Here is a 12113-nt window from a genome sequence, read left to right on the forward strand (position 1 = left end):
CCAGTGCTAGAGTGAAACTGAGCAAATATTTAAAAAAAAAAAAAATAAAAAAACTAACCAGGGCTATTGCACAACGTGTTCAGGACAGGAAATGAGAACGCTTGAATCGATTTAAACTTGGATCTGCAAAGGCAGATTAAATGGCAGGCTAAACAGGGGCACAGCAATTGGAAGCAATGTCACTTATCTGGTGTGGGCCCAGGCAGGTATTTGGTTACCTGTAGGTGCTCAGGACCTCAGTTTTAAATCTTGATAAAGGAAGATATCTTCCGTGCATGGAGCCCTCCAGAAACAAGGGGCTGAGGAGATACTTACAAATATTTGCTCCCAGAAGCTGACCGGCTTAGCTTAATTCTGGGGGCTTACCCGAAGTAGTAAATATCTACAGAATCCTAGAAACTAGAGATAAAAGTTGAAATTAAACCACCTGGAAAGTTTCTGAGAAGGGAAAGGTGCTTCTCAGAAGCTGTAGCCTGGCCCCCTCTGTTTCAGAGCTGGGCTTGGATCCCACCCGAAGGGAGGCTCAGCCTGATTTTGGGAATACCGCTCCGATGCGTCCATCGGCTAAAAACATCACATTTCCACAGGAAATCTGGTATAGAGAGAAGTAACAGGAGCTCCTAAAGCCTGCATATTAATAAAAGGTCTAGGGCAAGATTCAGAATAGGAAGAAAACTAAGAACGAAAACTAAAATTCAGCAAGGAAGTTTTAAGGAATCATTTTTCCACTCGTCACCATCGGAAATCACACTTTCGCTTCCCTTGGTTTTGTTCTTTTCCATTCAGAAAGCAATCATTTTAACTAGGAGCAGTGGAGTTAAAAATTAAGCTGATCTGACCACTTAACAGCACCGGGCAACACGACAAAACCAGCCGGGGGCACGGCACAGAAACACCTCCTGCAGCCCCTGGTGGGCCCAGCTCCTCAGCTCCACACCTTTGGGCATGCAGAGCATCTCCTCCGCCAGGGCACTGCTTTTCTCTTGCCTTCACCTGTCCTTTCCCAATTAAAAAGCAAGTTTTAATGTGGCAGGAGACAGAAGCTGGAGCCCGGCACAGACCTGCACCTTTAGAAAAAGCCAACTTCAGGAGCTATCTAAGGGAAACTGTGAGGCTAATTTGCTCCCCGAGCTCCTTCTCAAATATTAAACTCTGCAGCTTGGCCATAGCAGAAGGCCCTCAGTGATGACAGTATTTATTTTCTTTTAAGCTCTAAGAATTGTGCTGAATAAGAGAAAAATGCGTTGTATGGCAAAGAAGAAGGAACTGCTGAGCTCGCATAAAGGGAGTCACAGAGCCCTGATCTCCTCAGTGCTGCAATTCACAGCCCTTTATATTTTTCCAAGCGAACTGATCTCGGTTTTGTTACTGTTCTTGTCAATCAATTCCGAGGCAGGAACCTAAATCCCAGCCCTTCTCAAGTAACACAGGAGAGGAGCACATGCGGAGAGGGAGAAATGTTTTTATTTTGTTGGGGCAGAATCTCAAACGCCTGCCGTGCCCCAAATGCAATTTCCATGCATAATAGGCCGGTAACGTGAGCAACAAAATAAACAAAATGCACCAAAATTATACAACTACGGAGGACCTTTGGCACATGGCTCATAGGCAAGGTTTCTGGAGCAGAGCACTTCACAGGGATTTTCGAAACGTGTCCAGAGACCTCGCAGCAAAAAGCATTCTTTGTCAGGGAAGTGCTTTTCACTGGAAATTAAATAAATACAAAAGAAAACTCGCAGCAGTGCTGAAGGGAAGAGCAAATGCAATGGGAGCTGGCTATGCTTGATTTACATTTGTGCTTAAAAAAAAAAAAAGATCATGGTGGACAGTTGGCCTTGAGCCAGCCATGAAACGGGGACTAGCCAGAAGGCTCCGATTCCTGCTTCCTCAAAGTTTAGGCACTTTGGTTAATCTTCACTTTATGGACAACTTCCGTGTTTTAATAAGCAAGAAGAGTTAAAAAGAAACAAGAGGGAACTAAAATGGATTAGCTTTTAATAGCCTCCCATAGCCAAGTTCCCCACAGCCTCTTTAAAAAGGCTAATAATGTAAAAAAAAAATAAAAAATTCTCACACCACTGTTACGACAACTGGATGTTAGTTACCAGTTAGTCCCCAGCCGTGTGGTTAGAGGAGACGTCCCACTGCGTGACACTGTGGTTCTGATCGCCCGTGTCCTCCACCAGCAGCAGGCAACTCGGATGAATCCCTCACTGACCTCACCCACCTGGAGCAAACTTGGTGAGTTACCTTGAGAAGGACACTAAGACATATCAAAACTTCAATTGTTGGATGTTTTGTTGCCTGTCTTAAGAGGGATAAAAAAATAAAGTGCTTTAAACTACTAAAAATGATGGAACCATTCTTTTGCTGAGTCTTGCCTCTTTATGCAGGTACTGACCATTCCGTATATTATTACTTATCATAGCATTTGGGGTAATTTTATTTATGTTAGATCTTTAGAGTTCTTTTTTATTCCTCCTTCAACCGAAGAGGAATATTCTGACAGGTCAGTAATTGGATTAAGAACCAGTGCTTGGGCCTGAGATTTAGTTAGGCAGATGAAACAGCATCAGATAAGCGACAGAGAAAAAGGACATCAAAGTTTCATGGCCACTTCTAGTAACATTTCCAACATACTGCCTGGCAATTTCTCAACGCTAACTAACCGTCCTTGCACAATTTTAGTGACATAAGAGTGGAAAATCAGGTTACGACTGCAACTTAAGAGTCTGATGAGGCTGTATCCAGAAACACGACTATGACCGCTTCCCTCTGAAATTCAGCAGGAATCAGATGGAAGGAGATAGCCTTGGCCATTTCTATTTCCATTGTTTGGGTTTTCTTCCCAGGCAACAGCAAAGTGCCAAGAAGCTCACATATGGATTCCATCCCAAAATAACACCCGTCTGCTCCGTGAAGCTATTAAAGCTGGGGATCACGGGACATTTTCAATGCAATTTCTTTATTATTAATTTGGCAAGTGTTCTGCTTTCTCATAAGCTCGCCCATTCTGCCGCCTTAACACCCCCTCTCCCTCCTCCCTCCGATGTCCAAAGCACTACAGCAAAATAAATAGAGGCACATGCTGCCCACAGCTCCGCACATGCCCTGCACGAGCCCCCGGAGGCTGCACCAAGACATATGAGGACAGACCGCAGCCGGCATTGCCTACAGAGCTGCAGCATTTAAAGTTGGATGGAAATACATCACCTACCAGAACATCTGATCAGAGAGGTATGCAGCATTTTCAGACCAGTAACCATGATTTTTTCTCATTTGCCACCTGAATCAACTGGTATTATGAAGAGACTTTATATATAGCTACCCAAATGGATAAAGTTTCAAGCCTCTTACCCTAGTCTCGATAACATTTCCAGCTGTTTGCAATCACTGATGATCCAGCATCAGTAAAATGAAGAAACAAGATCAGCAGTGAATATCCCCGAGTTTACAAATTCCAACAAACTAAAACGTACCTTAAATACATATTTAAGCCTAGAAAGCAAACCAACCGATTTCTAATCCTTTTGCTTTGTTGTTTCTAAAGTATATACCACTGTTTTTTAGCCAGGATCTCAGAGTCCATTAACAGCTTAAATTACTTAACTCATATTACCACCAGAAGATGCTTTAAAAGCAAACTGAAGCATGTAAATATGAAGCAACATATCTGAGAGCCTACGAGCAGTCTGCAGCAGAATTAGGATTAGAAATGATGATGCCCCATCCCCTGAGCCAGCAAGTAAACATCACTGCGAGAAAACAAAACTAAAACAACAGCAGAAACCCCACGTTCGGGGTGAGAAGTCTCAAATTACTTTGATGCAAAATGGCAAAAGCATCCCCAAGTCTACATGTTTAACAAAAAGGCCATCACAGCCTCGCTGCCCTGTTAAGCCAAAACCACGGAATAAAAGTAAATGCAAATACCTGTTTCCTGGATCTTGGTAACTGTCAGTAACAAGAGTGGATGGCACACCAACTTTTTCCATTATTTGCTTTAACTAGATGTGGTTGCTATTTAAACCCTAAAGAGCTATGTGAGATAATCCAGAGGGTGCCTAGAAGTGCTCACTCCGAGTTAAAAAATAGACACTAGGGCAATTTGGTGGCTCGGAGTCAACCTAGTTCTTGCCTAATTACAATCAGGTTAAATGACAGTACTCCTCCAGAACAAATGACCTACTGATTATCCTCTACCCGGAAAAGTCAACAAGCCCGGCACGAGGGAGGTGGCCTCACAGCCACACACACGTAGGAAAAGCCACCTACCAGCCACGCATCCCTTTTATTTCCCAATTAAAATGTATGTTGCCAATAGTGCAGCGATGCGGTATCCTCTTACCAATGACCTCTTCTAGAGAATGAATAACATCGAGCTTGTATATTAATTCATCTTTAGACCTCACCTCCCGCAGGCGCCAGCAGTGTTGTATAACTAGGTTTGTGGATGAGAGTAACACCAGCCAACTTCAAGTCTTAGTTAAGTGATCAGAAATACCCTGGCAAGACTAAACCACCGCTTCTCCTCCCCTAAAGATTCTTCTAATTCTTGTTTTTGCTTATGTAGTCCTTGAACTCTACAGCACAGCACTCACATTCGTGTTCTCAAGCTCTTTACTCCCTCAAGAACCTCACCGCTCTCATTTCTTAAGCAGCTATACAAATTGATCCAAACACCGAGAATAAACCCGGGGAGGAAAGCAGCTCTAAATATTGATTTTGAACATTCATGCCTATGGCATTCAGACGTGGTTCTGATATAGTCACTATCCTCTGAGTCACTACACCAGCTGAACCAGTCTCAACTGGGATTTCTGCCAACAGTGTTGAGCATCCATCCATCAGGTATGATATAGTAAGAAGTGCAACACGTGAAAAAAAACAGATTGCCGGTTTGAACAACCACAATAAGATATGGTAACTAGAACGGCATTTTCAGAGCTCAATTTTTTAAAGCTTTTCAGAAGTTTAATGCCTATGAGAGCATTTTCTATAAGGTAAATTATTTTGCTTTCACTGGAAACTTTTCCCTGTATTTTATGCTGCTTCAACACTTACAATTCAAGCATATCAAATCTGCTCTACTTCATGAGAACCAGAAAGTGAAATGGATTTGGTTTAAGTATCTCCACTGGTATTTAAGTAAGCATGAAGTAAACAAACAACGACACAATTTTTTACAATTTCACACTTCAGAAAACCAAACGATACTAGCAGCAGCTAGAAAATCCCAATGAATGACTTTGAGCCCAAGTGGGCCTCCATCACTGGTATCAAAAGCTAGCCCCAGTTATGCTTATCCATAAATGTGGCACTGCTGCTGAGCCCTTCCAGCCTTCCAAAATCACTGAGACCAGCTTAATTTATTTATTTTTTAACCTTTAATAGCTTTAAATTCAATTATCTCTTTTGTTTGTTTGTGTTCCTAAGTCACTTCGGGTTCATGCTTCCAAGGTTGGTTTTTTTTTTAGCTGCTAGGATAAGAAGAAAAAGAGAGAGAAAGACAAACAGAGACTGAAAGAGAAACAGAGAAAGAAAGAGGAAGAGAAAGGAAGGATTCAAACACTCACAGGATTCCAGCCACTGGTACTTTATAAAATCTAACAAACTAATGCAGGTCTGACAACAAAACTGAAATATTTACTAGTCATACACAAAACGTTTTATGAATCTTGACACAATACCTTTTATCTTTTTAACAAAATTGACAGTTTTTCAACAATATCCAAGAATCAGAGCAAACTGGGATCTTACTGAAACAACTTTATGTCCTAGAAGTGATGACTGTGACAAGCATATACATTCTACATGTGAATAATCATTAAAACACTAAAAAATAAAATATAAAACAAGAAAAAATAACTTAGCTCCTACTCTGTCATGTTAAGTCTGAATTTGTTTTTTAAGTTACAATACATTTATTAACACTAAGATCACAAAAAATACCAGAAATAGAAATCTGACAACACTGCCTCTGGAATGAGGTTGTTTCAGATTCTTACAATACTGGATTATCAAAATAACTCCCATGAAACTGGTACACCAAAGCCATTAATAGCCCAGATTTATACTACAGTCTTGGCATCAGGTTCTCTCATTCTCTCTCTCTTGATCCCTCCCTCCCTCTTTTAAAGAGGATAGTGATTTCAAAATGAAAATGTGCCTCCCCTTAATGTATTTCAAATGTCGTGCTTTCCATTAGAATTTGAAGAGCGAGCAACATTTCTGCTCAATCTGTTTTGAATAAGACATTTCTATGTGCTATGACAGTATATTGAAACTGTGAAAGAGGCTGATTTCAGACTATCAGATCTCAGCTCCTCTTTGGAAACCCTCCTTTATATGAATGCATTGTCATTTACCATGGGGAAAGTAAAGATTTCTTACATGAGTAAGGGATGAGGACTTGATGAGGACTTCAATGTGTGAGTGAGCTCTTAAGGACAAGTACTGCTTCCCTTGGACTTTGTACTACATTTAGCAGACTGTCAGCACTTAACTAGAATAAATGTTGAGAAAATATTTAGGAAATAAATAAAAAGGCCTTACTCTGACTTAATTCACAACAGTCCAAATCAGGAGAAATGCTACCAAATCCCTAGGTAAAATTATGACACAAAGGGAAACCCATCAATGACTGCAACAAGGTTAAGATTTTTGCCAGGGAATGGTATAATCTCTCTTTACACACTATTTATAGCTGCATTCATTAGGAGTTTTCATATCTTGACAAACCAGCTGACACAGAGAGACTCAAATAATGTCACCACTTAAGACATGCGCCCAAACATTATTCGCTGGAAACTGGAAAGCTTCAGAAATGTATCACAGGATCCATTACTTAGCCTTAGACACCGCAACTTGCACAACCTGGCCTATCATATGATGCTAAGGTGTTTTTCTCTAATTAGAACCCATTTGGAGAATCAGAGATATCTAACACTTCGAAAACACTTCCTCAGAAATACCACCGTGTATGAATCACAAATGCAACACGGCATTTAAGCGTGAGGTTCGCAAAGTTGACTTTTTCTATTTCTGTATCAGACTTGCATCTCCCCAGCTCCTGATGAATATGCTCTGATTATCATAATGCCTGACTTCTCAAATGAAACCAGCCCAACTTTGAAGATACGCCTCCCACAAACAGAACACAGACAATTACTAGGTCCAGTTGTTTTTAATGCCACAACGGCCCAGACATCTGATGAGAACGCAGACGGCAGCCGTCTTATGCTTGAGGCCATGGGCCTTGGGAGATGTGGGCTGAATGCTTGGCTCAACCAAACACATGAGCTTGTGAAAACAATCTCATCTCTGTACTTTGATTCCAAAATGATAAAATGGCAGTGATAACATTTCTTTTATTCTGCAATCTTGTTTATTCAGACTGTAAATTTTTTTTCACAGCAAAGGTGGTTTTAGGCACACCTACCAGAGAAAAGGAGGCTGAGATCTCACATGCTACTTATGTACTACTGTGGTGCACACAATTAACCATGATAGATATAGCTCTCAAACACTTAATTGCTGCTCACATTTAATTTCTTACTTTTTTTTTTTTTTTGGTGTGCATTCCAGAGTCTAGGCTCATGCTCTCTCAGATTGTAGTGCAATAATTACTATAACACTTCTGCCACCTAGTATTTCTTGACTTCAAAGTTTAATCTCAAGTTAAATTTTGGGATAGAAGCTTTCAACTGCATTAAGCAAGCACACCCTCACTTGCTCTGGCACACGTACCTCAACTCTCCTGTTTTTCATTCCTGCAGGCAAATACTGTACTATCTTTTAAAATATTTTCCAACACTTTTGCAAGGAATGACCTTTCTGTTTTGTACCAGCAAGTAAGAAACAACAAGAAATGTGTTTTTTATGTGTAGTTTATTTCCCTCTCTCTCAGCTGTTTAGCTGTGGGGTTACACGCAAGACTTACCGGTGATAGGCTTCCCGGCGGTACTTTTTCAGAGCATGCCCATCCATGTTTGCAGGGAGATCTGCTGCATTCTGGAGTCGGTCGCTCCACGAGGTTGTCATCTTTAAACACTTATATATTTCTGAAAGAGTCAGAACAGAAAAGCTTGCTCAAGTTCAAGATCTGTTTCACCAGCAAGTTATCTGTTTCCTGGTGCTGAGACGCAACGCTACTCAGGAAGTCTTGCAAAGTGCCCAGTGGGATGAGCTGTGTTTGCAGGTCAAGCAAGATGCCTTCCCCTGAGATATTAGGTGAGACAGGGAGTCAACCCAGAGCAGGGAGGGCTTCTCCACATGGCTGTAACTGCTATGACATTCCTATCCATCATGGTGAAAATGCATTTTGAAACAGGGACCTTGTTTTCATTGCTGAAAAGGCATTTTCTTTACCTTTGAGTTGCTAATATCCACGAGGGAGAGCTGACGGACACACGAGATAAACCAGGCAAGGTAAACCCTACAAACGCCACTGTGACCAACCCTGCCACACGTACCACAGTAAAAACGAAGAGCCTTGTCTCTGGCTTTGTTTCTCTGATCTCTAGGCAGAGACAATGCTTTGGACTGATGCCAAAGGAGCAGGAGCAATCGGAAGGGAAGTAGATTATCTCTGCAGCTCAGCCCCATTCAGGCAGAGCAAGAACCTGCTGCAACGCCACATTCACCAGCAGATCTTCACCAACGCCCGCACCCCTTCACGAGAACCGGTTGTGAAAACTAAAGCAGGAGGCAGTGTTTCGCTGCAGGAAGGCCCTGCAGTGAGGCATCGCTCGGTGGGGTTCCTCTCCCAATGGTGCACTGGGAAGTCCTGCTCTTCCCCTCCATCCCGACACGTGTCCTGCTGTGCCCCTGCCATGGGGTCTTGGGATTAAGCAGCCCCATGGTGAGACCGAGCAGCCCAAATCCTCAGCCACCAACACCACACGAGCAAAGCAAACAGTCAGCTCCACTCAGCCGTCCACAACACCATCAGAGCCAGGGCAGAGAGCGGGGTGGGAGATGAGTCCCATAGTTATCCCAAATTAGGTACAGCATGAAAACTGCGGTCCTGTGCAACCCACGCAACTGCCAGACCACAGGGCTTGCCTTGTTTGCTCTTCCTTAGAAGAAACAAAACCACCCACAGGCTACACGGGGAATGATACCATTTCTAGACACCTTTAAAAGATGACTGCCCTCGTCCTACAGAGGGGAACGAGGTGATTTCAGCGGAGATGAGAGCACAGCGTGTGTCCACATTATTGTCGGTAGTCGCCACGCGCTCGCTCTCCTAGAGGAAATCTGTATCAGTTTTTAGTTTTAGATTTGATTAAAGACCAACAGTTGTGATTGCTAGAGCATCTGTCAGTGCACTTGCCTACTATTTGTTGGTCATAAAAATCAAACAGAAGGCAAATAGCTTGGCTGTAAAGAATATGTTCCTCCCTCCCCCTGCATTCTCTGCTCGTCTCCCAGTTACTAGAACCAACGTTTACAAATGCATCTGATGCCACATCCTAAAGGTCACCAAATTTAGGCCCTGGCAGGCAGCCCAAGGGGCTGCATTCCTCAGCTGAGAGCTCTCCGTGGCCGGTTCCCTGCGGCACCCCAGGACAGGAGGTCACTGCAGCCGGAGGGCCGTGGGGCAACTTCCACAACAGGGCATGCAGGGAGAAGCAGCTTTTAAAATAGCCTGGGTGCAGGCCACTAAGGGCTTCCCAGTAATTACCAGCTATGCAAGCCATGCCCAAAGGCAGGTGGAAAGCAGGCTGCAAGCACCAACCTGTTCCACTTGAAAGGCCGGGCACTGAGCCTGCGGCACAGCCCAGCAGGGGCACAACGGGCTGCAGTGGCCCTGCTGGAGGAGAGGATTTGGGAAGCGATGTTGTGCACGAGGACAGGCTCCAGGGAAGTGCATGAGGCAAAGCAGGGGTCTGCCGTGACCCCAAGAGTGCAGCCTCAGAAAGGGTTTGTGTCAGCAGGGGTGGAAAATCGGCTAAGCTGTGAACTGTGTTTCAAGATGGTCCTGATCATCAGCACCCTGGTCTGACCTGGAGCTGTTGGAAAGCTACTGACCTTGAGCTGGGGATTCACATCCGAAAGACACACACATGTTTGAGGCCTCTACATGGAAAGCTAAACAGCTCTGAAAAAAATGTAGCGTGGTTGGGCATGAGACCCTTAGAGAGATCTGGATCTCAGTCTGCTCGCTGAAAGAAGCCTGAGCACAGCTCCACACCACGTAGCAGGGCTCCACTAGGCGCCTTACCCAGTCCCACACATCTCAAAATTTGAAGATTCACACCCACAGCCAAAGGCAGAGCCTCTCCGTCATGCTAGCTGCTTCCCACCTCGTCTGCTTCCCATCACAGCACATTAGGCAGAGATTGGTGCACAGACGCTGGGACAGGACTGCACCTGACGTCCATCCATGCCAGACATCTGATAGTTCCCCAACAGCACCTTGCAAAGCATCCTAAAATCCAGAACCTTAGCAGGTTACCTTTCATAGCATCTTTTCTAAAATGAGGAGTCAGTGAAGCAGTCTGGGCCTCGTGTGAAGAAACCCTCTTCCACCACAGGAGATATCAGACAGCGTGAGGCGCGTGCTTGGAATCAGAAATGGGAGCCTTGAGGAAACCACAAAAATCTGAGTTTCCATAGCTAAGCAAGAAAGGCCCGAATTATTTTAGTGTTCCAGCAGTATTTTGCTGTCGCTGTGATGAAGAGGGTTCAAAGGGAGGACAAGGTTTGTAGACAGAGGCAATGTCTTTTATTAGACCAACTGGTATGGCTGGAAAAAATAGACAAGCTCTTAGGCATACGAGCTTGTCTAAATTTCCAAACTCTATCAGTTGCTCTATTAAAAGATATTACCTCTGCCTTCAAGCTTTGTGGATTTATTTATTAAAACTGTTGTTTTAATGTCCACATAGCCTAAAATAAGAGTCTAATGCTGAAGTTTTGGGTTACGTAAACTCAAAGGCACTCTCACGGCTTAGCAGGCTCCACTGGCACTCCAGCAACAGCTTCCTGCTCCGAAATAAAACACTAACAACTCACAAAAGGTATTGTGAGGCCTCTTCCCCACCCAGAAACCTTACTCACGCAAGAAGTCGCACTGACTTGAATGAAATTCTTCCGGTGCTTCAGAGGTACACGGAGCCTACCTGAGCGGGCATGAGACATGGGACCTGTTCCCTGAATGCAAATATTCCTCTTCGCCGCGGTGCCAACCACAGAGAAAAATAAGAAGGGCTGATTCACTACGGCCACTTGTAAGCCACTGGAATAAACATCTAAGAGAGCAGGCAGCCAGCCAGGCAAGATTCTCAACTCCGAGCAACTGAAATCCGATGCATCTTTCTTTAGTTACAAATCTATTTTTGAGATCAATAATCTGTAAATAGCTTCACGTAAAAATAGAAATCTTTACACAGATGAAGCATGTCAGAACACCTCCCCGTAATTTATTGCAACCATGCGCCTCGCTAGTGCCGTCCTAATTAAACATCTGATAGCACTTAGGGCGCAGGGCTCGTTTTGAAGAAGTATTTCAAAACTCCGAGCTACAATGCAGCACACATGCTTCTGCCCAAAAGAACATGACATTTTTAACATATGTTCTGTAATGAATTCACTTGTTTATTACATAGATAAGGTATTTATCCTAGTGTATGTTTTTCAGACACTCATACATGTAAGATAACGTGCTCAGAACCATTCCCCTTCAAGAGTTTTATTAGTTATTTTCTCATCTTTTCTTGGCCAGCTAGAAATTTCTGATCCTGCTAATACCTCGTGTTCAGGTAAAATGCACTGCCTGTATTTTTTTCTGAGTGTGTTGTTAACACTTTGATGATGCAATGCCAAATCAGAGGCGTACACTAAAATGTAGGGATAAACAACACAGCAGTGACAATCCCACTTTTTTCCAGGATACTGTCCAAGAGCTCGTACAGCAGAAACCAAACCCATGGCTATAACCAGTCCCAAGGCACCGACCTGCCCTCTCCTCACACATTCTGCCTCAGGAATCCTTGCCAGCACGACCCACACATGTACACGTGCATGGGCACAGTGAATGGGGACAGAAATAATCACACCTAAGGTTTGGTACCTAAAGGCTTTGCGTCCAGCCAAGGCAGTGATGC

At 43.6% G+C, this 12113-nt stretch overlaps 1 protein-coding gene across 3 annotated transcripts in view; it reads right to left on the minus strand.

The window, feature by feature from the left end:
- The window catches only part of NT5C2 (5'-nucleotidase, cytosolic II), a 100972-nt gene that overhangs the window by 31181 nt on the left and 57678 nt on the right, over positions 1-12113 (minus strand). Inside the window, exon 2 of one of the 3 annotated variants that reach the window (XM_084526281.1) lies at positions 7943-8057. In XM_084526281.1, coding sequence (XP_084382407.1) covers positions 7943-8043 — 101 coding nt within the window. In that variant the 5' untranslated portion in view covers positions 8044-8057. Of the gene's footprint in view, positions 1-7942; positions 8064-12113 lie in introns of those variants that run through there. The other 2 variants (XM_084526280.1, XM_084526282.1) reach the window with 2 other exon arrangements.

Source organism: Aythya ferina (assembly GCF_964211825.1).
Source record: "Aythya ferina genome assembly, chromosome: 7".
NCBI classification, from domain to species: domain Eukaryota; kingdom Metazoa; phylum Chordata; class Aves; order Anseriformes; family Anatidae; genus Aythya; species Aythya ferina.